The sequence below is a fragment of the Monocercomonoides exilis genome, assembly GCF_001643675.1.
Source record: "Monocercomonoides exilis strain PA203 chromosome Unknown scaffold5-2102611, whole genome shotgun sequence".
NCBI classification, from domain to species: domain Eukaryota; phylum Preaxostyla; order Oxymonadida; family Polymastigidae; genus Monocercomonoides; species Monocercomonoides exilis.
Genome location: NW_027150550.1, coordinates 1,556,242 through 1,581,440, shown reverse-complemented (window position 1 = coordinate 1,581,440; position 25,199 = coordinate 1,556,242). Strand labels below are relative to the sequence as shown.

At 40.1% G+C, this 25,199-nt stretch overlaps 4 protein-coding genes across 4 annotated transcripts; 2 read left to right on the top strand and 2 right to left on the bottom strand.

Moving 5' to 3' along the window:
• The first annotated feature begins 7 nt into the window (after nucleotides 1–7).
• Nucleotides 8–4,905, top strand: MONOS_4285 (putative Signal recognition particle receptor FtsY). Its single transcript, XM_067874346.1, has 2 exons — nucleotides 8–299; nucleotides 358–4,905. Exons 1-2 carry the CDS (start codon nucleotides 84–86, stop codon nucleotides 4,675–4,677), a joined length of 4,536 nt encoding a protein of 1,511 aa, XP_067734395.1. The 5' UTR covers nucleotides 8–83; the 3' UTR covers nucleotides 4,678–4,905.
• A 98-nt stretch (nucleotides 4,906–5,003) lies between these two features.
• MONOS_4286 (uncharacterized protein) lies at nucleotides 5,004–15,187 on the bottom strand (the record flags this gene model as incomplete). Its single annotated transcript, XM_067874347.1, has 1 exon — nucleotides 5,004–15,187. Exon 1 carries the CDS (start codon nucleotides 15,165–15,167, stop codon nucleotides 5,004–5,006), a length of 10,164 nt encoding a protein of 3,387 aa, XP_067734394.1. The 5' UTR covers nucleotides 15,168–15,187.
• A 134-nt stretch (nucleotides 15,188–15,321) lies between these two features.
• On the top strand, nucleotides 15,322–16,484 carry MONOS_4287 (uncharacterized protein; the record flags this gene model as incomplete). Its single annotated transcript, XM_067874348.1, has 3 exons — nucleotides 15,322–15,372; nucleotides 15,426–15,483; nucleotides 15,566–16,484. The coding sequence occupies 3 exons, from the start codon at nucleotides 15,322–15,324 to the stop codon at nucleotides 16,021–16,023; spliced, it is 567 nt and encodes a 188-aa protein (XP_067734393.1). The 3' UTR covers nucleotides 16,024–16,484.
• On the bottom strand, nucleotides 16,472–24,606 carry MONOS_17056 (uncharacterized protein). Its single transcript, XM_067869938.1, has 2 exons — nucleotides 24,395–24,606; nucleotides 16,472–24,349 (listed from the first exon to the last, which is right to left on the bottom strand). Exons 1-2 carry the CDS (start codon nucleotides 24,586–24,588, stop codon nucleotides 16,738–16,740), a joined length of 7,806 nt encoding a protein of 2,601 aa, XP_067734392.1. The 5' UTR covers nucleotides 24,589–24,606; the 3' UTR covers nucleotides 16,472–16,737.
• Between the last annotated feature and the right edge of the window lie 593 nt (nucleotides 24,607–25,199).

The window sequence follows — 25,199 nt, the reverse complement described above, 5'->3', positions numbered from 1 at the left end:
CCATTTCATTATTTTCTTGATTGAAGTTTAGCAAATATGCGAATCATAAAAGATAAAGGTTAATAATTTTAAGTGCAATACATATGTCACATATATTTGCACATTTTTCTGTTGAAAAACGCGATAGTCGCGATTTTATAATCGTTGGAGGGTGTGATGAACTTTTTCAATGGAAAATCGAACGCGCGAAAGAAAATCGAGAGGTTGAAGCAAAAACCTTATCAATTGATTCTATTACAGCCAGGATACCAATTGGAATTAAAATTGAATTCAAATTATTTCAAATTTCTCCATTTGATGTGTGTTTTCTTTTATTTGCTGGAATTTCTCGAAATTACGAATTTAACACTTCATTAGAATTGGGAAGAAGGCGAAAATAGCAGTATATTTATTGGTGATAGCATTCCGTCCGAAACACATTTTTTCTTTACGGTCACTTTTAATAAGCAAAAGCACATTTTTCTTTCTCACATTCCCGAGAACTCGTGCAGTGGAGAAGGATGGAAAATGATAAGGGAAATAGCTCAAAATAATCGGTCACAATCTTTTGAACACACAAACGACAATGGATCAAATGAAATCTGCACCAATAATGTTTCCAACGGGGACGAATGTTTAATCATAACTGACTCGAATTATTCACTCGATACAATAAAAACATCCAATCAGGAACAAGAAGATAAGAAGAGAAAAGAAGAAGAGGAACGATTAAAGAAGGAAGAAGAAGAAAAGTTGAGAAAGGAGGAAGAGGAAAGAAAACGAAAGGAAGAAGATGAAAGGAAGAAGAAAGAGGAAGAAGAAAGAAGAAAGAAAGAAGAGGAAGAACGAATCAGAAAAGAGGAAGAGGAAAGAAAGAGAAAGGAAGAAGAAGAAAGACTTAGAAAAGAGGAGGAAGAGAGAAAGAAGAAGGAGGAAGAGGAGCGCTTGCGAAAAGAGGAAGAGGAAAGGAAGAGGAAAGAAGAGGAAGAACGCATCAAAAGAGAAGAAGAAGAGAGATTAAAACGGAAAGAGGAAGAAAGGAAGAGGAAGGAAGAAGAGGAGAGGAGGAGAAAAGAGGAAGAAGAAAGGAAGAAGAAAGAGGAGGAGGAAAGGTTGAAAAGAGAAGAAGAAGAAAGACTGAGAAAGGAGGAAGAGGAGAGGAAGAGAAAAGAAGAGGAGGAAAGGAAGAAGAAAGAGGAAGAAGAAAGATTGAGAAAAGAGGAAGAAGAGAGGAAGCAAAAGGAAGAGGAAGAAAGATTGAAGAGGGAAGAAGAGGAAAGGAAGAGAAAAGAAGAAGAAGAGAGAAAAAGGAAGGAGGAAGAGGAAAGAAAGAGGAGAGAGGAAGAGGAGAGGAAGAGGAGAGAAGAAGAAGAGCGATTGAGGAAAGAGAAAGAGGAAAGGGAAAAGAAAGCAGTAGTAAAAATTGAAGAATTTTGGATAAGCAGAAAGCAAATTGAAAAAGCTAAAGTTTTGTTGAATTTCATGCGAGAAGAGAAAGAGAAAGAGAAAGAGAAAGAGAGAAAGAGAAAAGAAGAAGAGGAACGAATCCGAAAAGAGGAGGAAGAGAGAAAGAAGAGGGAGGAAGAGGAAAGAATAAGGAAAGAAGAAGAAGAGAGGAAAAAGAAAGAAGAAGAGGAAAGATTAAAACGGGAAGAAGAAGAACGATTGAAAAAAGAGGAAGAAGAAAGAAAGAGGAAGGAGGAAGAGGAAAGAAAGAGGAAGGAGGAAGAGGAAAGAAAACGCAAAGAAGAGGAAGAAAGATTGAGGAAAGAGGAAGAAGAAAGAAGAAAGAGGGAGGAAGAGGAAAGGCTTAGAAAAGAAGAGGAAGAAAGATTGAGGAAAGAAGAGGAGGAAAGAAGAAAGAGAGAAGAAGAGGAGCGTTTGAGAAGGGAAGAAGCGGAACGAAAGAAGAAAGAGGAAGAAGAACGATTGAGAAAAGAAGAAGAAAGAAAGCGGAAAGAGGAAGAAGAAAGGAAGAAGAAGGAGGAAGAGGAAAGATTGAAACGAGAAGAAGAAGAACGAATTAGGAAAGAGGAAGAGGAAAGGCTCAGAAAAGAAGAAGAGGAGCGAAAACGCAAGGAAGAAGAAGAAAGAAGAAAGAGAGAAGAAGAAGAAGAAAGATTGAGAAAGGAAGAGGAAGAGAGGAAGAGAAAGGAAGAGGAGGAACGAATAAGAAGAGAAGAAGAAGAGAGACAAAGAAAAGAGGAGGAAGAAAGATTGAGAAAGGAGGAGGAGGAAAGAAAAAGAAAAGAGGAGGAAGAAAGGAGGAGGAAGGACGAAGAAGAGAGAAAACGAAAGGAAGAAGAGGAAAGATTAAAGCGAGAAGAAGAAGAGCGAATAAGGAAAGAGGAAGAAGAAAGGTTGAGGAAGGAAGAAGAAGAAAGGATAAGAAGAGAAGAAGAGGAAAAGAGGAAGAAGAAGAAAGCCGTTTCCAAAATTGAAGAATTTTTAATAAGCAGAAAGCAAATGATGGAAGCTAAATTGTTGCTGAAACGTTTGAAGGAAGAGAAGAAGAAGAAGGAAGAAGAAGAGAAAAGGAGAAAGGAAGAAGAGGAACGAATAAAGAGAGAAGAAGAGGAAAGGAAGAGAAAAGAGGAAGAAGAGAGATTAAGAAAAGAAGAGGAAGAAAGAAAGAAGAAGGAAGAAGAAGAACGCATTCGGAGAGAGAAAGAAGAAAGAGAACGCAAAGAAGAGGAAGAAAGATTAAGAAAGGAGGAGGAAGAGAGAAAGAAGAAAGAGGAGGAAGAGCGCTTAAGAAAAGAAGAGGAAGAGAGAAAAAGGAAAGAAGAAGAGGAGCGTTTACGAATAGAAGAAGAGGAAAGATTGAAAAGGGAAGAGGAAGAAGAACGATTGAGAAAAGAAGAAGAAGAAAGAATTAGAAGGGAAGAGGAGGAACGAATAAGGACAGAGGAAGAAGAGAGATTAAAACGAGAAGAAGAAGAAGAAGAAGAAAGGCTTAGAAAGGAGGAAGAAGAAAGATTGAAACAAGAAGAAGAGGAAAGGATCAAGAAAGAAGAAGAGAGGAAGAAGAAGGAAGAGGAAGAAAGATTGAAGAGAGAGGAAGAAGAGAGATTAAGGAAAGAAGAGGAAGAAAAGAAGAGGAAGGAGGAGGAAGAACGTGTCAGAAGAGAAGAGGAAGAAAGAAAGAAGAGAGAAGAAGAAGAGAGAGCAAGAAGGGAAGAAGCAGAAAGACTGAAACAAGAAGAAGAAGAACGATTGAGAAAGGAGGAAGAGGAAAGAAGGCAGAAAGAAGAAGAAAGATTAAAGAGGGAAGAGGAAGAAAGGCTTAGAAAAGAAGAAGAGAGAATAAGAAAAGAGGAAGAAGAACGAATTCGTAGAGAAGATGAAGAAAGACAAAGAAAAGAAGAGGAGGCACGGATCAAAAAAGAGGAAGAAGAAAGAATAAAGCGGGAGGAGGAAGAAGAGAAGAAGAAGAAAGAAGAAGAAGAAGAGAGGAAGAAAAAGGAAGAGGAAGAAAGGTTGAAGAGGGAAGAAGAGAGAATGAAGAAAGAAGAAGAGGAGAAAAAGAGAAAAGAGGAGGAAGAGGAGAAGAAGCAGAAAGAAATTGAAGTTAGAATGAAGCAAGAAGAGGAGAAAAAGAAGAGGAAAGAGGAAATGAGAAGAAGAAAAGAAGAAGAAGAACGAGAGAGGAAGAGGAAGAAAGAGGAAGAAAGATTAAAAAGAGAAGAAGAAAGAAAGAGAATTGAAGAGAAAAAAGAAAGAGTCAAAAGAGAAATAGAGGAAAGGCTGAAGATGGAAGAGAAAGAGAGAAGAGAAAGAAAAGAAGAAGAACTTCGATTGAAAAGAGACGAAGAAAGCAGAAAGAGGAAAGAAGAAGAAAATGTTTGCAAAGAAACAGAAATGGCTAATGAAATGGAAGCTTATGAATCTGTTAAGAGAGAAAGGGTTGTGGAAGTGGAAGAAAGGAGGAACAAAGAAGAAGAGAGAGAAAAGAAGGAAAGAATGATTGAAGTCATTGAAAGAAGATCAGCAGCAGCAGAAGAAGAGGAAGAAGATAAAGAAGATAAAGAAGATAATAATAATAATAATAATAATAATAGTAAAGATGATGATAAAGAGAAAGACTGCAAAGAAGAACGAGAAATTTCCAGTGGAAAGCAGATGAGCTTGAACAAAAGTGTCACGACTCTTTCGATGGTCTCTCCGATTGCTTCTGCTTTTCAAGAGCGAGGCACACCATCATCCAGACTGTTCCAGATGGCATTCAATAAAACACACGGATTTGAAGACGAAGGAGAAGAGGAAGAGGAAGAGGAAGAGGAAGAAGAAGGAGGAGGAGATCTGAACGAAGTGAACGGAGAAGAGAACGATCTGTTTGAAGATGGGGTGCTTTTGGAGGTTAATTATGACAATTGCACCGATTCTGACACAGACGAGAATGAGGAAGAAGACAGAAGCTCTCCAAACAAAGTGTTGGAGGCGGGGAAATGGAAGCCAAAGAAGCTGCTGCTCTCTTTCACACCTCCATTCGCACCGAATGAGAAAGCGGGTGTTTGCAAGGAACAAGTGACAATTGCAAAGAAGCCTAATATGCAGTTAGCTTCGCAGATTCGCCCAAAACCCAAAATGAGCAGATTTCGGAAGATTATGATAACATCCATATGTCTTGATCTTGCTTTATGTGTCTCTGCAGTTGGCGTCTCTTTCTGGCAGTTGTGGAAAGGGATTCAGAAATGATTGATTTATTCATAGGTGTTCCTTTTGAGGTTGGCTTTGTCTGTAACTTTCTGAACTTGTATTCGTTTCATCCACTTCTCTTTGTTTCAGTTTTTTTTTTTATCTTTTCTTCACTTTTTTTTTTATTTTTTATCATCTTTTGTGTTTGTGTAGTTTGCATTCATAAATTTTTTAGGCACTTCTGATAGATATTTAGACTTTTGGTTAAAATTCTTTATGTAAATAAAAGCATATTTCTTTTATTAAAAAACAAACAAAAAAGAAAGATTTGTAAAAAATAAAAGTAACTTCTAATTTTGACATGACAAGCTAAAAATAACTATGTTTTATGAAGTTGAACTGTCATCATCGACTAACACAACTTTTGCTCTGTCTTTCTTAATTTTCGTTCTTGTTTGAATTTCCTTTGAAGAGGATGTGTCATTGACATTATTCTTCTGCTTTCTTTGTTTTTCCTTGTTTGAGTCTATTTTGTGAAGGTTATGAGGTTTGTTGTCTTCAGATTGTGATTGCTTTTTTGAAGCTTTGCTTGTTGAAGATTTTGATGGTTTATTTGTTGGTTGCGAATTAGCTTTATTATTTGACTTCTTTGCACCACTCATTTTTTTATTTGATTCTGGTTCGCTTCTGCATTCAGATGCTGATTCAACATCAGAATCTTCAGAATCGATAATATTCACATCCGAGCTTTCATCGATGATATTGATATCGTCTTCATCTTCATCTTCATCCTCAGATCCACTCGAATCACTCTCAACTTCCCAATCATATTCTTCCATCGATGTCTCAGAAGATTCAACACCTCTCCCTTTCTTATTTTTCCTTTGTTGTTTTCCTTTCCTTTTCTGTGAATCTTCAACGAGTGGAGATAAAGGTAGCGAAAGCACTGGCGATCCTATGTTATCAACAGGCTCCTCAGCAATCTCCTCATCATCGCTGCACATAGAAAGATTCAACCCGTTTGCCTCTTCTTGTGTCATAAGCATGTTCACCTCTGACAAAAGCTCTTCGCATCTGCTTAATTCGCTTTCATTTTTAGATGTGCCCGATTCTTCAAAAATTGAATGAGAGTCTTTGTTTGAGTGTTCCGACTCAATTCTTTCTCCATCACCGCTGAAAGATGAAGCAGATAATTTATTCAGTTCAGCTTTAGTCTTTCTTATGCATCCTTCAATAAAGTTTGGATGAAGAAGAATTCCCGCATCGTCAACCGAAGAAAGATAAGACTGCAGTGCTGTTTCTATCTTTTCGGAGAAATCGGAATTTTCTTTGAAATTCTTTTGAGTAAAAAGATCATCAAGCTGATTTTGCTGCTCCTCTGAATCTTCATAAGACGTATCTGATATACTCTTCATGTGCAACTCCCTCCATTCTTCCAAAGGAATAGCTGTTCCAACAAGTTCAAATCTTGTTGGTGCTTTGCGGAGAGGAATCCGTTTATCCATTTTAGATGAAGAAGCATCATTTGAAGATGGATCTGACTTGAAATTCGTAGAAGGAGTTTTCGTTGGATAACTCGATCTATCAATTGAATTGTTTATCGAATTGTGAATTGAATGACGCAGAATAAGAACTGAACGTAAAAGAGCCAATTGATGACTGCACTTCATCAAAGAAGGCGGAGCAATGATTATCTCTTGCTCGTCATCTGAAGTTGAGATTGTGGAATTGGCTGATGAAGATTGTATTTGCTGCTTCTTAAACTCTGGTTTGGTGAGCAAAACAGATGAAAGAAGCAAATTACCTTTTGTGCTGTTGACTGTTGCAACATGTTCGACTGTCTCAATAATTGGCGACAGCTTGAGAACGAGAAATTCACAACGACGAAGCAGAAAAGAAGAAATCTGTTTGGGGATTTTCGATGAATTTATGCAAAAAGAACCCACAATATTCAAAATATAACAGCAAAAGTGGAGCGAACGAATCAGAATGCAATCGCTATTTGAAAGATGATTGGCCATTGTATTTAAAGATGAATCCGTTGAATCCTCTTTGAGTGAGTCAATCATTGTGAATTCATTCTGCATCGAATCAAAAAGTGATGTAAAAACTCGATTAAGAAGATGTGAATTTATTTCGTTGAGTAAAATGAACAAATCAGCAAACGTGCACCTGTTTGATGGAGATGTTAAATCAGAAGCAGAAGGTTTAGTGAGCTGATGTAATGAAACGCAAAGCTCTCGGCAAACATTTTTAACATGTTTTTCTTTTTGAGAAATTGCTTTTTCTTTCAAAAATTCACTTGTTTCCATATCATTTTCAAATGAATTATTTTCTTTCGATTTTGACTCTGCCAATTTCGAAGCCATTGTTGAAAGATTCTCTTTTATCAAAATATTATTTCTTTCAGCAAGCGCTCTCATCTGAAACGTGTATGAAAGGATAATTCCCGAAGTAATATCATTTAGATTGATGCATCCAATTGAATCTCCCATATCTTGCTTGAATCTTGACTGATCTCTTTTACTCTTCTTCTTTTGATCAATTAGACTCAACGAATCATTTGTCTTTAATGTTTTCTCTTTATTTTCAACAGTTTCATCAAAAATACCTCCATGGCCATTTTCATCGATTCCCATTCTGTTCTTCAACCAATCTTTGTCAACTCCTCTTCCTCTATTCTTCCATATTTGTGCTTTTGCATTTTTCCCTCTTCCTCTCTTCTGCTCATCACTCCATTTCCCTCCAGTATTTGTTCCTTCATCTTGTCCTCTTCTAATTCCGATCAATGCAAGCAACACATTCCACGCATTATTCGCTACTGACGCATCTGGATCGCTTAGCAGACATATCACAACGCTTGTGAATAAGCCGCTATGAACCACTTTTTGCATCAGCCCAATTTCTACAATGCGCAAAGCAGGAAGACGAAGAGAACTGTGTCTGGAAAGAGCACAGCATCGAATCCCTTCTTGATGCAACTGGAGAAGAGAAGCAGTCAAAGAATAGCCAGATGGCAAGGCTCCTTTGCGAGATTGTGTTAAAAAGAATGAGGATGAAATTGAAGCAGAGTTCATCTTTGAAAAAGTCGATGACGTCACCGAAGATGAAGAAGAACTGGTAGATGATGAATAGCTTGATGTGCTATCAGAATCAGAAGAATTTGAAGAAGAAGACGAGGAGGATGAAGAACAAGAAGATTCAGATTCAGATTCAGATTCCGAGCGCAATGAAGAATCTTTTGGCGTTTCATGTGATTCAGATTTTTGCTCCTCTGAAATCTGTTTATCTTTGTGATCAAGCTCTTCCACTTCTTCTATTTTTAGCTTTTCTTCTTCCTCTTCCTTAACTGATTCTTCTGATTGCAGGGTTTGATTTTCACCCGCTTCCTCGTTTTCTCTTTCACCTTCCTTTTTTATAATTGATATCGAAGATTCTAATGAAGGTGACAAAATAGGAGAAATTGGAGGTGAAAGCGGCAAAGATGTGGGTGGATTTAAAAGTGCATTGGATGTTTGCTTCGCTCCTTTTCTATAATCAGAAAGCCATGTCTTCATTGACTGAAGGAATGCTTCTGTTTTCTTCTTCATTTTTTGCTTTGATTGGATGTTTGTGTTAGCTTGCTTCTTTTGTGCTTTATTCTGTTTTTGATTTGTTTGTGAAATCAATCCGCTTTTCTTTTTGCCAAAAGGAAATGAAATTATTCCATCTTTTTTCTTTTTCTTCTGGTCAGCTAAATCAGCTTTTTTCTTTGCTTTTTCTAATCTTTGCTTTCTTTTCCTTGCTTGCCTTGCGTTCATCTCCTGTCTCAACGCAATCATTTTCTGTTGGCACTTCACTTTTTCCTCATCATCTTTCAGCAGCATCAGAATGACCCTCAATTGTGCTGCTTTAACTTCAACGCTCGGTGAAAGAGAAGATTGCTCAGCAAAACGAAACAGAGTTGACTTGCAACTGAGACTTGTGCTGTTGTCATCAGCGTGTGGAACAAGCCATCGGGTGATCTGATCATTCCAAGTGGTGAATGAAGATGCACTTCCTTGACAGTTTGCTTCTTTAATCTGTTGAACTTGATTAGAAAAGCTGCTTTCCTCAGATTTTTGTGAAGTTACTGTATTTAATCCGCTTAAATAGCGTGGATATTCTGTGAGCGATGACCTCCCTGTATATTTCCAGCTGTTCGAGAATTCCTTCAGAAGGATGATTGGGTAATGCGCGATGATATGCCCAGTTGCTTCAATTGCAGCTGATGAAATTTGACTGTCTCCAAAAGAAGCATAAAACACACACAATCGAAAGAGCGAGAAATAAAAGTTGCGGCAATCCAAGCCGCAAAACGACTTTTGAGTGGAAGATTTTTTTGTTTCAAGAAGTTTTTCTTCATGTTGCCCTGATTCAATTTGTGACTTATCCTCATTCACATCACCGCCTGTTTCGTTTTCGATTGTTTGTTGTTGAGGCTTCCCTTTTATTGGTCTCATTTCCTCTGTCATCTCTTCGATTGAACTTTCACTCATACATTCGTTGAAATCGATAAATCGGCAAATGATTGAAATAAGCTGAAGAGAATAAATTATCAATGCTCTGATGCGAAAAGATGCAACAGCCACTGTCGACGAAGTCTGCAAAGGAAACGACGAAAAGGAGAAAGCAGGCAACAGAGGAGCAGGAGCAGAATACAACTGAGGTTGCATTTGTGCTTGGTTCTCCAAAGAAACATCTGAAGTCTTTTGAAGAATTGTTTCATTTGAGGAAGCCATTAAAGAAGAGCTGGAAGGAAAAATTTGTTTAGGAGAAAGAGAAAACTTTGCATTGCGAAGCGGTTGAGATTGGCGAAGGATGAGAGTCGAGAGCAAAACAACTCGAAGAAGAGGGGCAGGATTGTGTGTCTGGTGAATGATTATGTCGCACAAGCAGCGAACAACACTGATTTCTGGTGATTTGAGCGGAGAATTGATGTGTGAAATGGCGAACTGAAGTGGAAGACAAGGAAGAAGCTGAAGAAGTTTTTTCTGTGCAAGCTCAAACATTTCCAACGAAGGTGAAGCAAATATCGAAGATGCGTTGTGCATTTGAGAAAAAAAGGTGTGTGACAAAGTCGATTCTGAAGAAATTTTGTGATTGAAAGAAAGAAATGAATCTTCTTCAGCAGACAAATCATTCACATCTTCGTTAGGTACACTTCCAAACGGTTGTAAAACTCTCAATTCTTCTTCACGTGAAGCAACTGCCATCAAACGCACAATTTCAGCAGCAAGTGGCAAACATTTGAGATTCTCAGTTTCTCCTGTTTGCTGTTCTGATACTTCGGATGCAATGAAAAAAGACAGTAACAGATTGAATTGCTTTGCAAACAGCATCGGAATAGCTGTTGTCAGCAGATACATACAACGGAATATCGTCCAGCACTGCTCCATCCCTTTCTTTTTCTTTGAAATTGCACTCATTTCTTGGTAAGACCGATGGGTATTTGAGAAAGATCGCTCAAAATCTCGCTCATTTCTATCTTCTTCTTCTTCTTCTTCTTTGAAGTCATCCTTTTCTTCTTTTCCTTCTTTGTCTCCTTCACGGACGGTTAATCCTTCTTGTTCCATCTCAATCTCATGTATCACCTTCTTCATGCAAAGCATTCGCTTCACAAGAGCATCTCCAAACTGTCTGACATGCAGTGCCTCTTTCTGCCGCTTCTGCTCAAAAAGTGATCGTTCTCTGTGTGTTTTCAGCTTCTGCATCGACTTCATGTTTGAATCGAAGGAAGCTGTCAAGTGTGGAAAGGCTGTTTGGATCTGCTGCTTCCACCAGTCATCAGAAACAAGTGTTGTTTCGTCACATAATTCTACAGCATCAACAAAGCGTATGCAAAGTTCATCGAAGTTAATGTTTTTGTCTGAATCTGTTTCTTCGCTTTCTTCATCGTTTTCTGAAAGAAGCAGCTTCCATTCTCTGTAAAATGAAGGAATTGAAGCATCCAAATAATCTGCATTCAAAAAAGAAGGAAGAGTTCCAAGAAATATGAAATGTCTGAGTGTTGAATTCAATTCGTCCTGAGTTAAATGTTCACTTAGCTCCAATTCCCTGAAAAGATCGTGAACAGTGCGCTGAAGGGCATATTGTACTGATTTTTCATCCAGATCGAAGCTTATTGTTTCTGTTAATTGTTGCCTGTTCACTGCATCTGATGCACAAAACACAAATGATTCAAGCGCTTTCATCGCTTTTTTTCTAACAATTACTGTTTTGTCTTCAACCAACATCGAAAGAACATTCAATTCCCACCATTCATCAGAACATTTCTCATTCTCTTCAGAAGCATCATCACTTCTTATAAACGCTCCAAGATGTGACAGAAGTTTTCTTTGAATAACAGTCACTGCTGAATCTCGCACAGTGGCTGATTTATCGCGCACAAGTGACAGCACAAATACTTTTAAATTGAAATCTATTCTCTCTTCCTGCTGAGCTTCCTGCTGATTCTCCTTTTTCTCTTCTGAATTTTCGAGTTCTTTTGCTTGTTGCTCTTCAGTCTTAGTTTCTCCTTCAAACAATTTTGATGCTTTATCAGAAATTGAATCTGTTCTGAATGTTTTCTCGTTCATCAAAGAAGGATCCGCATCAAAAAGTTGAGCAATTGACTTCACTGCTTCTGCTCGTAATGAAACAGTGGTTGAATTCATGGCTGATAAAAGTGGTGATATGAAGAGTGGAGTGAAAAGTGAACTGAGAAGAGATGTTGGGAATAGAGAAAGCTGAGAGCGGAGAAGTGGCGATGTTGAAATGGTTGGAAAAGAAGTTGATGTGAATGAAAAAGATGATGATGACGATGATGATGATGATGAAGTGGTTGAAATAAGAGAAGACGAAGAAGATGAAGATTGGCTCAAAGGAAAAGAGAAGTCGTAAATGAGAGGACGAACTGGCATAAGAAAAGTGGAAGGAAATGGAATGAATGTGGAGTGTTCATCAGCTTCGTACTTTTGCTTTATTAAATTGGCATCTGAAGAATTTGCTGATGCCTCTTCTATTGCTGATGATGAAGATTCGTTCGAAGTCAACTTGAAGTCAAATCCAAACCCCTCTTTTTCGGCTTGTTGTGGATTTGAAAACGAATCATCTTTGTTCGCTTGCTTCTTTTTATGCTTTTTTTCTTTGCGTTTATGTTTTTTGTTGACTTTCTCTTCCTCTTCATCATCGTTTACAACAGTTATTGCTTTTTCTTTTGAATCTTTATCTGTCAAACTGAGAATCGAAGTGTCTGGTGATTTTGACTGGTCAATTGAATCAGACTGGCTTGAAACAGCATCATTCAAAATTGAATGCAGAAAAGGAGGATGAGTCAGAACAGAAGCAGCTGAGCCTGCTTTGTATTCTTGAATGTGCTCATTCTCATCATCAACTGCATCGTGTATTGTTGATACAAATCTTTGGAAAAGACGAAGTTGATGAGAAAATTCGATTTTTTCTTCCTTTTTCAATTCAGATGAATGTGTGGATGCTGACAATGAAATACTCAAAATGGAAGCTGAAAAGCTCAATGAATTTGCTAAAAACGACAAAAATCCGTTATTTTCAGAATTATTTTGTGTTTGATGAAACAAGGTGCACAAATACTTGTACAATGCATCAAATAAAAGTTCTTCTTTATCTGAATTGTGGTAATAACGATCATTATCTTCTCTAATTGCTTTTTCTTCTTTTTCTTCTTTTCCTTCAAACATCTTTCCGAAATCTGCAATAAGAGGAATCGAATCAATTGATGTGCTTGATGCATCTGAAGAATGTTGAAAGTTTGAAGTTTCAAACCATTGCGAGCTTTCTTTTGTAACATACACTTTTATCAAATCCAAAAGCAGAAGCAGATGATAAAACGCATTTGATACAGAAAAATTCCCAGAACTCACAAAATTGCACTTGTATTCTGAATGATTTTCTGATGCTTTCACCATTTCTGTGGAATTCATATCATCATCTTCAATTTTTAATTCGCAGTGCGTAACATTAATCAGCTCATAACCACAAACCGGAGTAGTTTTGCAATAAAGAAAAGCACAAGCATCACAGATGGTGTTCAAATCCTTTGCTTCGCTTTCTCCTTCCAATCTTCCATCGTCAATACCAGCACAGCACAGATGCAGTGCACATCCGCACAGCAAGCAAAATCCTGTTTTCTTCTTTGCCATCTTCTTTTGCGAAGGCTTTCGAATAGCAAGTCGCTCTGAGTTATCCAATTCTGGGACAAGCATTGATGCTTCATCATTCTTTGCCTCTTCTCTTCGCAAAGCATCAGCAAACATCCTGTTGGCAGTTGACTGCGCTGTAATTCCGTCAGTTTGATATCGCCAGGGTTGTGTGGTGGTCAGAGGAAGACCACAGACAGCGCAAAGAAGTCTTCTTTTCTGCAATTCCTCTGTTCTTGTTGAAATTACTGATTGTTTTGTGTCTTCTTCCAAATTTTCGGCTTTTATTTGTCTTTGCTTCCACGAATCCAAATCTGAAATAAAAAGTTTCTCTTTTTCATTAGAAGCAAAGTCTTCTGAATGATGTTTGCTTTTGCCTTTTTTCTTCACTACGCTTTCACGCGACCGAACATTACATAGACTTCTCCATTCAGAAATGATTTCATTCTCTCTTTCGCTTCTCTCTTTTTCTTTCTCTTCAGCTTTTTTCATTAATCTGTCCGAGTGCTGAACTCCTGCTAGTTTTGCAGTATCAACCGAATGTGCAATGCGGTTGAGGAGATACAAGAAATGCCTCTGTTTCATTGTCTCAATGATAACACACTGTCCAGAAAGAGGAACGGAAGAGCCAAACGGATATGCTATCTTTGACATCGACTGATTCGCTTTTGCCTCATTTCCGCTTGAAGCTCCACGAAAGGCGTTTAGCGACTCACTAAGCTGACTGGCAATGAGAAATAGAAAGAGCTGTGCAGAAGGATACAAAGGATGATGCAGACAGCTCAGCAGCGTATCTACAAGGCGTGAAAGGCAGCGGCGGTACCAACGGCACAGACTCGAGGAAGGTGTGAAGTTTGGTGGAAGAACATCCGATTCATTAGAAGAGGTTGATGATGATGCTGACGAAGAAGAGGAGGAAGGAGATGATGGAATAGCTGTGGATAAAGCCTGTAAATCTGTATTTTGTTTTGGATGAACTTTAGTTTGTTCTTCATTGGATGCTTTTTTGTTCATTTTCATTAGAGCTACTTGAGCTGAAATACCGCAACAGTCGAGAATCATGCTGATTCCACGAGATAGTGATGCAACAATTTCCTTCAAGGTACCTCTGCGCTGTTTTTTGTTCAGCAAAAGTTCAGATTCAACTTTAATAATAGAATCATCTATTGCTAAGTCTGACTTTGAGATAGTTGCTTCTTCAACAATAAGGCTGCTTTCTTCTTTCCCACCTTTTTCCAACTCATTTGCATTTTGTTGACCGGAAAATGACTCGTCCTGTGCATTTGAGAATGGAGCATAAGTGAAAGCACGGACACGGAAAGATGATTGAACCATAGTCAGAAGTGCTCGAAGAAGAGGAGGAGGAGTACTGTAAAACTGTTCTTGAGCTTTCACTGAAACGTTCATACTAACAGTGCGCTCTTCTCCTAAGCTTAGATTGTCATAGTCCTTCCACTGAACTATCATAAGGAATAAATCTTCAATTTGTCCATCTCTCAGCGAAGGATATTCTGTAAACATTAAGCTAAGAATTGTAATTCCCTCGTTTTGAAGTGGTTGTAACAACTGAGAAAATATTGACATGATGTAGTTGGACGATTTATTTAGTGATTCTTTTGACGAGGATTTGAAATCTGCATTCGAACTTGAAGTTAAATTCCATCCTCCAAAACTAAACAATGAAAGAATCACCGTCTGAAGGTGTGATACTTGAAGATCGTCCAGATGATGATAAGAAATAAATGCGCACAAATGAGAAAGCGTTTCTACAATAGCTTCTGATACAGATTTTAAGAATTCGAATGTAAAGCTATTTGAATATTGATCGATTCTGCTCTTCTGTTTTGTAATAAATTTATATTCCTTTAAAATGTTTGAAACAACTATATCTTTAATGGCAATGTGAAGAAATTGGATGATTTTGTTGATTGCATTTCGCATTTTCTGAGGATCATAATTTACATTGATTATCAGTAAAAGAAGAAGGCAGTTGCAACTTTCAAGTGCACAACGCAACGAAATTGGAAAAGCATCAAACTTGCGCAAGTTTTTTGTTGATGAATTCAATTTTTTTTGCGATTTCTTTTTTATTTGTTGGAAAATCAGTTGTGAATTTAACTGTTTTGACTCAAGTGCAAAAGAGAAATATTCAGACACGCACTCAAACAGCAATAACATTTCTTTTGTGTCACTTAAAATATCGTCGACAATTGTTTTGTTCAAAATGCCAAGCAAAAATACTTTCAAAGATGAAAAATATTCTGGAGTAACGTTTGTGAATGAAAAATTCTCAAGATTTTTTCTATCTTTGTAATCTTTTCCCACAATGCATTCCAAAAGTGCATGTGCAGAAAATGAAGCTATTGTCTTTTCCATTCAAAAACCATTTATTTATTCACAATATTCCCATAAAGAAAATTTTTGACATCTGCTTCTTTCAATTTAAAAACATTCATCTGCTTTTTATTTTCTCAAATCGATGCACAAAAATTCTGTTTTGAGCTTTTCTCAAGAATATATTCAAGTTTTAATGGGTTACGAAAAGATGAGTGAAAAAGTTCCATTAGATTTGCTGCAGCAAGTTTGTCGAATTATATTGTAATTATTAAATGCAATATCATACGTTTTGAACAGTGCCTAAGATATTTGTCGGACAACAAACTGGAAGATGCGCTTAATGATGTAAATAAAAGTTTGTCTTTTTATTGTCAGATATGAAGAATGATGAAATAACATTGTGATATTTGTGTTAAACATTTTTGAATTTTCTATAGTATTAAAGCTTGATCCGGAACATCAAACAGCGAAAGCTTTGAAAGCCCAATTATTATCTTCAATAAATTCGAAATCTTCAAAAGGTAGTTCCGCAACAAATTCCACAGAATCAGAAAATGAAGAGGAAGAAGAAGAAGAAAGTGAGGAGGAAGATATTAAAGATTCTAAATCAAAAGAAAATGTTCCTTTATCGGAATCAAACGAAGATGAAACTGGTGAATTTAGTGAAGAAGACGAAGTCGATGACATTTCACGCGCATCTTTAAGTTACGATTTATCAAAGCAGCATCCATTGATTCGAAAAGCGATTTCTGCGCAATCTTCTTCTTCGACAACTCCTGATCCTCAGTTATTATCTAAACTTGTTTCTTCAAAAGAAATGCAAGATAAATTGAATGAATCGTTATTGAACGATGTGAAAAAAGCATATGAATTATTGGATTCTCAAGTATCTTGAAGGAATGTTGCGCGATTCAATTATTTTGTTCAACTCATTGTTTTTACTGTTTTTGGATTTGATTTCCAAACGGCAATTTTATGTGAAAATGTTGTATTTTTAAAAAATTTTTTCATTAGTAATTAACGCGACGTGTAATACATGGAATTTTAGCAACGAAATCTAAAAAATAATCTTTTTATTTTCTTTTTATTCAAGTAAATGAGATTGAATTGAAATCAAAATTGAAAATTGTGATTTTAAAATTATCTAAGCAAGGACTTTTATCCAGTTGGAAAAGAAGAAAAGGAAAAATGAAAACTGTTTCTTGCTGTGTTCAGATTTTTCTTTGTGAATTTTTGGATTTCTTTTCATTCGACAAATCTATTTTTTGAGTTTGAAGCAAAGTGAAAAATGACACAATTCACAAAACATCACCTAATTCCTTTAATAATCCAAATATATTTAATTTTCAGTAAGAATATCAAATTATTTTTCATTTTTTTCGCTTTGTGATGTTTTAAAAAAAAAAGGAAATATATAAATTAAAAAAAGGATCATGAAACAAATAGATACAAAATATAAATAAATAACACATTCTTCAGGTAAATCTCTTATCTCTGCCTGAAATAAATGCTCAATAGAAAACGCACAGCACATCAAAAAAGATAATCACACATGTTGCAAGTTATTCCTCAAAGATTCGAAATTCATCTAATTCAACAATAACCCTCTTCAAACAAACATTTTGTTCTTTTCGCTGCTTTCTGAGCTGATCTGCGAAGATCGTTCCGACTCCATCTTCTCTTTCCATATCCTCTCCTCAAACTCCTCCTCTCTCTTCAAGCTCTCCCACTTCAGCGCCTCGTTCACTCTGTGTCTGTACACTCTGTCATCCTCCCAGAACCGGTGGTACACCACAAACACAGGGCGATGGGCACAGGGAAACAGACACAAAGGAAGCAGCGCCGCGGCTGTGGCTGAGCTGAGTGATGAATTTGTTGTAGTGTCTGTGCTGTCCGTGCGCGATGCATTCGAACTGGGGGAGTCTGTGGTCGATGAATGGCGAGATGAAGAATTCTGCGAAGAAGGCGTGGTCTGTTGTGCTTGTGATGGTCCGTTTGTTGCGGATGTTTTGCGTGCAGGTGTCATCATCGAGCCATTTGGCACGTGAAGATTGTTCAATCCATTGTTGATGCTATTGCTATTACCACTTCCATTGCCATTGCCTGAATTCTTTGAAGGAGACTTATTCTGAGGAGATGAGCCGAACGCTGAGGAAGTTATCGGCCCGTGGGGAACTTCTTCTCCTTCGGTGCGATTCACCTCTTTCTCTCCTTCCACACGCGGCACTCGAATGAGGATAGGGTGCAGTTGCTGTGTGGCCATCACATAATCACTGGGTGAGGACATTATGCCAACGTCATCCACTTTCTTTTCTCTTGGCTTATCTGCCTTTGTCGTGTCGGTGCTTCCATTTCTGTCTGAAACTGATTGAGATGGAGTGAGATTTGGAATTCTGATTTTGTCTGTTTTCCTGTCTCTGCTGTTACTTCTGCTTCTGCTTCTGCTTCCACTTCTACTCTCACTTTCACCCTTGCTCTTACTCCTGCTCTTGCTTCTTCTTCCTGCTCTGTCTGGTATTTGAGATTGTTTAATTATTGCTGGTGTGTACAGCGTATGCAGCGGCGATGCCTGTGTCACCGAAGTCCAGCTGTCCACAAACAACAGCGCCGAACGGAAAATAACCGTGTCTGAACCAAATGGTAGAGTTGGGTGTCTTCTGTAGTCTGAATGGATGGGAAGCTCTTGCAGCAGAAACTGCCTTGACGATTGTGAGACTGGAGACAAACCAGCAGATGATCGCACAGAAAGCGAATGCGAGCTGATTAAAGGAGATGTTGCGTGTCTGCTTTGGGGAGTCAGTAAAAGAGAGGTGGATGTTGTGGAGTCCATTCTCTGGTGCATCTGTTGCTGTTTTGGTGATAAATACTGACTGGGCAACGAATGACTTGTCAAAGGTTGACTTTGTCTCATCAGCTGCATCCGATCTTTCTCCTCGCTGCTCAAATGAGCATTAACCACGCTCACCAGCCCATCAATGCCGTCCAATCGAACTCCAGCTGAGATACCATCGTCATCTCCTCCTCTTCCTTCTCTTCCTCCTCCTCCAACTCTCTCCCCATTCCTCTTCGCTTTCTCTTTCTCCTTCTCATTCTCTTTGAAAATACGATGAAGCTTCCTCTCCACATGCTGCTCAAATGGCACCACAGCATCACGTGGTGACAGAGTGAAAATCGGTTGTAAGCGATCGTCCCATTCATCGTTGACTGACTCCTTCACAGCGCCCCAGCCGACTGCAGACGCCAGACGAGACACGATCGGACGCACAGCCATGTGTTGCATTGTGGGTGTGACAAAATATGAAGAAGAAGAAGAAGAATTGGAATTCAAAGAGGTGTTTGATGTCGAAGGTGAATATGAAGAAGAAGACGACGACGACGAAAATGACGAAGAAAAGAAGTCAGATACCATCTTTGCTGTCTGCGGATGAATTGCTCCTTCTCTCAGCCACGAACCGATCTTGTCATTCGGCAGGCGCGGAAGGATGGGGATTTCGATCATCGGTAGAGAAGTACCAGGAGTTGCAGACTCAGAGAATCTTTCGCTGTCTTCTGAGGGAGTAATAAGGGAAGGTGCAAAATATTGTCCAAAGTCCACAGCATTGTCGAAGATGGGGACGAGAACTGGGTCTCTCACTTTGTGGAATGGGTGGTTGAACGGGAAAGTGTATTTGATGCTGCCTTCGAAGGGGAGCAGCTGCGACTCTGCGGCTTCCGCAATGGAAAGCGGGTCCCAGCAGTTGTGGTGCCTACGTCTGTGACGGATGGGGATGAAGTTGAGGGCAGAGTGAGAGAGAGAAGAAGAGGAAGAAGGAGAAGAAGAGGTAGAAGAAGATGGATTGGAAGAAGAAGAAGTCGAAGAAGAAAGAGGGAGAGAAAGAGAAAGAGAATTGGAGCTTGGAGAAATAGTTGGTTCTGCATTTGCAGTTGAGTCTTTGAGCGTTCGTAGTGACTGAGGCGATTCGAGAGGAGAGAAGCCCATTGAAGTGTAGGCAGAAGCAGGGTGAAGTGACGTGGGGAACAGAGGAGCAACTTCAGGAACAGAGAAAAGAAGAAGTTCATTGGAAGTTGTCTCGGCTGAAATAGGTGTGTCTGAAGAAGAAGAGGAGGAGGATGAAGAAGACAAAGTAGAATCAGGAGGCAAAGGAAGATTTGAGGATTGTGTGACTGTCAATGAAGTGTTTTGGTAATTAACACCATTTCCCATTCCATTATTTGCTTCAGAAGTGTTGTTCTCAAAAGACAACGCATTATCAGCTGAAGCATTCAACGATCTATCTGACTCATTCATCCCTTTTATCATCAAAGAATTAGTCGAATCTGCCTCCTTCAAACCAGAATCTCTCTTTATTTCTTGTATTTCTTCCTCCCTTTCGAATATTTCTGTTGCCTGTTCTGCGAAATTAAGCGGCGGCTTGTACATTTTGCGCGGTGGCAGATACGAAGGCTTCCGGCTCTGTAGTTTCAGGGCGATGTCTGGATCACCAAACCCAATGGCGATTGAATAGTGTGGCTCCAGTTTCTCCAGCTCTGGGTTGTAGTATTGATAAGGCGCCTCCCTCTCCTCTTTGGTCATCAGCTCCCGTCCTATCTCCTTTTCCAGTTCTTTGATTCGCTCTCTCTCTTTCTCTTTGAGGTACACAATCATCATCTCCCTCTCTTTTCTCGACTCCTTTATTCTCTTCCTCTCTCTCTTCCTCTCCTCTGCAAGCAACTGCTCCGTCGCTATCAGCCTGTCCCTCTTCTTGCATACCATCAGCATCTCATCCACACACCCTTCGGCCTCTTTCTCTCTCCAGCTCTTCTTCCACCTCTTTCTCCTGTGTGTGTCTCTCAGCTCAATTCCGCTGTGCACAAACGACGGCTGCTGTAAGATGCTGTTTGTTACACACGAGAATCTCAGCGCAGGGTGCTGCGATGTTTCAATGCCCCGCATCATCAGCCGCAGCACAGGAGAGTCCAGCGACGTTGCCGAAAGCGAGCCGCACAGAATGATCGGCAGGCGCAGATGAACTGGGTGAGGAGGGAAAAACGTCATTGAATATGAAGACGTTGTGGCACTGGCGTTCCAGGAAGACCAGCTGGTATGATCAGTAGCGAATCCTTTGCTGGTGCTGCTGATTCTTCCTCCTCCTCCTCTTCCTAACCAGTTCTCTTCTTCCATCCCTCCTTCGCGCTCTTTCTCGTCCCTGCCCACCCGCTTCGCCACAGCTGGGCTGATCAATCCATATCCTTTTCCAGAGCCGAACTGGGATACTGCCGCAAGCGAAGGTGACTCAGCCATTCCTGATGCTCTTTCCATTGTTGTGGTGCATCCTGTGAGTTGCGTCAGCACAAACACAATTGTCCGCATCAGGTTCATCGTCTGCACAAAACGCACATCTTCTCCGAAGCTGCCATCTCCAAAGAGCAGCACAGACGTCGCAAAGAACCTCCTCCCGCCTGTGTAGTGTCTTGCCACTGAGGATATAAAAGCGTGTCCGTGAGCCACGTGCAAGTGATGCGGATCCAGCACTTTTCCTGCCAGTGCTGTGTGGACAGTCTGCGTGGGCATCCGTAGAGGCGCATTGGGCGCAATCAGCGCGTGTCTCCAGTGCGACAGGCGGGTTGTGCGCTCTGTCACTTCCCCAAACAAAGCAATCTGCTCCTTCGAGGCGTTGATGGCACGCGGTGAATTCAGCGAATGCGCAAGTGACAAGGAATGCCTTGACGATTCCACAATCGATGCCCCTCTTCCGCTTCCTCCTCCACTTCCTCCGCCTCCTACCCCTACTCCCACTCCAACTCCCACTCCAATTCCTCCGCTTTCGACTCCTTGTCCTTCTCCAGCCAAAAGTTCTGGCACTGCACCTCCTCCGACTGCATGTGAGTACATCGGCCCTTCTCCCTTTTTAGTTGTTGCTCTGCTCGCTTCGTCTGCTCCTTCTGCTCCAGCCATCTCAATTCCACTTGCTCCTCTCTCGTCCCTCCTCTTCATCTGATCCTCAGTTCCTTGTACGACCCCGTCTTTCTCTCTCACTGCAATCGCTGCTGATGTAATTACCCCCTTTGCAAGCTCTGTAATCACCTGTTCTCCTCTCAGCCGCGCATTGGCTGTCTCCTTCTTCCTTCCTGCTTTCTCCTCCGGCGTCTCTTGCTCCCCTTCCATGCGCAGCAGCTGCTTCCTCCTTTTCATTCTTTCTCGCTCCTCCTGCTCAAATATGAGTGAGTCCATGTCCATAATTGCTCTGTCAGACAGACTCCGCATGTCTTCCAGCTGGTTTCTGATGTCGTTCTTCTTCTTCTTTCTCCTCAGCCCCACGCCTCTATCCTCTTCCTTCTCAGCATACTCCATCAGAATCTCCTCTTCTCGCCTTCCATTCGCATCGTCCGTGTATTTAGACTCTGATAACTCCACCTCTTTGCCCTTCTTTCCCCTTTTCATTCTGTCTTTGAGTTTCCCCTTTCCATAATCTTTCCCTCTTCCTTTGTCTTTCCCTCTCTTTTTCGTTTTCCTCCCTCCTTTTCTGTTTGTCCTTCTTTTTCCTCCTTCTTCATACTCCATTTCACTCGATCCTTCCTCCTCTTCCTCGCTGCTGTCGCTCATCTCTGACTCTGAATCCAACCTCAACATATCCTCATCGTCATCATCTTCTTCTTCTTCTTCCCCTTTTCCTCCTCTCCTCCTTCTTCTTCTCTCTCTTCTTCTTCCTCCTTCCCCTTCCATTTCTTCCTCTGAAATGCTCTCTCCTTCAGAGCTCGTCTCTGTCGTCGTTGTTTCTGAGTCAATGTCCAGCCCCAGCATCGGCAGCGGATCCAGCGGATCCTTCTCTGATGCATCTTCATCGAACATCCGAATCATCCTCAGCCTCTCCCTCTCCTTCTCTCTTGCTATTTCCCTCTGCCTGATCTTGTCCTCCTCTGCCAGCAGCTCGTCAATCAGCCGCTCCTTCTCGCTGGTGATCTTCATCCGGCGCAGGATAATCTTCTCCTTCTCTGCCCCTTTCTTCACATACTTCTCCATCGCACTCATCGCTGCCACCTCGTCCATCGGTGACAGCAGCGGAGGCGCCTGCATCGGCCCCACAGCTGGGTCGATGCGCAAAACAATGCCGAGCGCTCTCATGTCGCACAAGCGTGTTCGATTGAAGTTTGTGCGGGAGAAGTGCTGTCCTGAGGAGCGGCTGGAGAGAGAGGAAGAAGGAGGAGGGGAAAGAGAGGAGGTAGAGGATAATGATGATGTGATTGTGGATGTGGAAGAAGAAGAGGAAGAGGAAGAGAAGGAAGACAATGCAGTTGATTGAGGCGAAAGACGTGCATTTGACATCAAGGGAGACGGAGCAACAAGTGAATCGCTGCTGAATTGTTCCAACATTGTTCCACCTGTTTGCATGTTTGTCTTTGAATTTTTGGTGTCTTCATCAAAAAGAGTGTCAGAAAACGGTAAATAGTCGCTGTCTCTGCCTCCTTTCCCTCCTTTCGAACCGAAAAACGGCTTTCCCTTTGATTCGTTGTTTTCTTTTTCTTTCTTCTTCTCTTTGCTCTTCTCCTTCTCTCTTTCTCTTTCTCTCTCTTTCTCCCTCTCTTTCTCCATTTTCCCTTCATTCATTTTTTCAGCCGCCGTTCCCTGTGTGTTGTTTGCCGGCAAGAAATACGAAAGCGGCTTCTCAAACATGTCAAGCGAATAAGGCGTAGATGCTGCCTGGACTCTGCCCCTGCGATAGAAAATGCAGTTGGCCCAGTTTTCGTACACGTCGAGCGAATACGGCTGTGACGACTCGCGGAACAGAGGAACAGAAGCAGAAGGAGTGGAGAGCAGAGAGGAAGGTGTGGTTGCATTTGGAACAGAGGGAGAAGAAGATGAAGAAGAAGATGATGATGAAGATGAGATATTATCGTCGAGGATGAAATAGCCTGTGCCCGTTGCTGAAGAAGAAGATGATGATGAAGGAGGAGAGCCTCGTTTAGCTGCAGAGGGAAGAGAAGAGCCAACACCGCTTAAAGAGAGCGAGGAGGGAGAAAAAGCAGAAGTTGAAGAAATTGATGGTGATGGCAGAGTTTTCGTCGTTGATGTTCCATTGGATCCAATAGAAGAATAAGCCGAATCAAATCCAAGCTCCTTGCTCTTCTGCTCCTCGTCTGCCCCCTTTCTCCTCCCTCTTCTCTCACCTTCCCTTTCACCAGCTTCGCCTTTCACTTTATTCTTGTCTGGTTTGTAAACTGTCGCGCAGACGCCATCGTATTGGCAGAACAAGGCGCGTGCGAGCTGAGCAACACCGCCGACTGGGATGCGCTGGAGGGAGACGATGTCTGGCAGACGGCTCAGGATGATGGACGCGATTTGCGCACACCGCAGCGGCCACGGCGGGCACAGGAAGCTGAATGACGCAGATTCTCCCGAAGTTGGGAGGTTGCCTCTTGCAAAATCACAGGCATTTCCTTTGAATTGTTCGGAGCTGTAGCCTGGGAATGCAGAGGGCATGGACGATATGGACGAGAATGATGCGGCTTTTGATGCCAGCACCGCAGAAAACGATGAAAGAGATGCGACAGAGTTCGAAAACAACGTTGGCTCTTCGCAATCCCAGCTCATGACAGTCAGATGATCTTCGCTGCACACATAATAATTCTTATCAAATCCAAAAATTTCATCTTCAGAAAACAAAGTTGATAGGGTGCTTTCAGGTTCCATAGCAGCTTTTGAAAGTCGAGGAAGCATGGGCATGATCGTTCTGTAAAGTGGTCCCATCCACTCTTCATCTAAAGATCTCACTGGAAATTTTGATTCTGAGGAAAACATTAATTCCATATGCTTCGAAAACGCATAAATCTGATCATGCATAGTTGGTTCCCAAAAATCTGAAATTGCAGTATCTCGAAATTCTTCTTTTTCAGCTGTCTGTTGATAAATCGTTGTTGAATCAACTGTTTTTTCGATTTCATCAAAAGATTGATAAACAAATTCAATTATGTCATTTCCCTGGTAAGATTTAAATTTCATATTTGCAAATTGTGATGGGGGAGCAGATGTTTGAGTCAAGAGAAGCAACCGATCATAATCATCTTTCAAATGGGGTAAAATGGCTTTACGAATTTTTGCTTTTTTTTTTTCAAACTCTATGATTTGTGTTGTTTTGTCTGCCGTGTCATATGAAGCACTAACAGAACTTTCTGGTACATACAATTGCCTAAAAATCTCAACACGAAGAATTGCTCCAACGTCAGCTCTTGTAGGGATATAATAACTTTATTTCTATTATGACATCATAAAATATATAATGTGTGCATACCATCCCTGTGAAACTTTTGTCCAATCAGATCCTGGATGGCGAACACTCCAAACAACATACACATGATTGAAATAAGGTTTTTGAGAAAATTTATCAGAAATTTTCACTTCCACTCCTTGAACTGGAACATTTGGTAAAGAAAAATTTGAAGAATGCAAATCTTCAGCGGCTTGCTTAGAGGCTGAAGAGCCCATTAATTCATAAACTGTTAACAGTATGGGATAATTTTTTAAAAATTCTTTTTTCACAAACTTCAAATACAAATTATTCAGATTAAATGCAATACCAAATATCAGATGTGAAAAAGCAAATGAGAGGATGGGTGGAATTTTCTGCAGTCACTAATAAGAGAATTTCCTGAAAAAATTCTGGCTGTTGAAATGGAGCTAAAAATGCTAATTTTTTTATCCGAAAATTTTGTCAATCATAAGATATATCATTTTCCGTTTGAATCTTTACAAGCAATTATCAATTCAATACACTTTTTTTTTTTTATTTTATAATTTTTTTTTTGAAAAAAAAACAGAATTAACAGGAAAAAATGATGACAATTATCATCAAGAACAAATCGGTGAAAATACAGATATCACATAAAATACCGGACATCGCACAAAATACCGGACAAGATTGATTTCACAATAACCACAAGAGAAATAATTCTGACAATTTTCCTCAAAACACAACTTGTCAATGCAAACTCATTTGATAAACGAGACTTTCAAAACAGAGTTATTGGTACTCTGAAAAAGTTGATGATTGAAATCTCGGAGAAGCTCAAAATCTCATTTCTCCATGATTTCAATCA

Excerpts from the sequence above, each read along its gene's own strand:
- MONOS_4285 (XM_067874346.1), top strand. The coding sequence starts at position 84 with ATGTCACATATATTTGCACATTTTTCTGTTGAAAAACGCGATAGTCGC. Across the intron at positions 300-357 it reads TTCAAATTTCTCCATTTGAT|AATTGGGAAGAAGGCGAAAA; the intron begins GTGTGTTTTCTT and ends ACACTTCATTAG.
- MONOS_17056 (XM_067869938.1), bottom strand. The coding sequence starts at position 24,588 with ATGGGCTCTTCAGCCTCTAAGCAAGCCGCTGAAGATTTGCATTCTTCA. Across the intron at positions 24,350-24,394 it reads ACAAAAGTTTCACAGGGATG|TTATTATATCCCTACAAGAG; the intron begins GTATGCACACAT and ends ATAGAAATAAAG.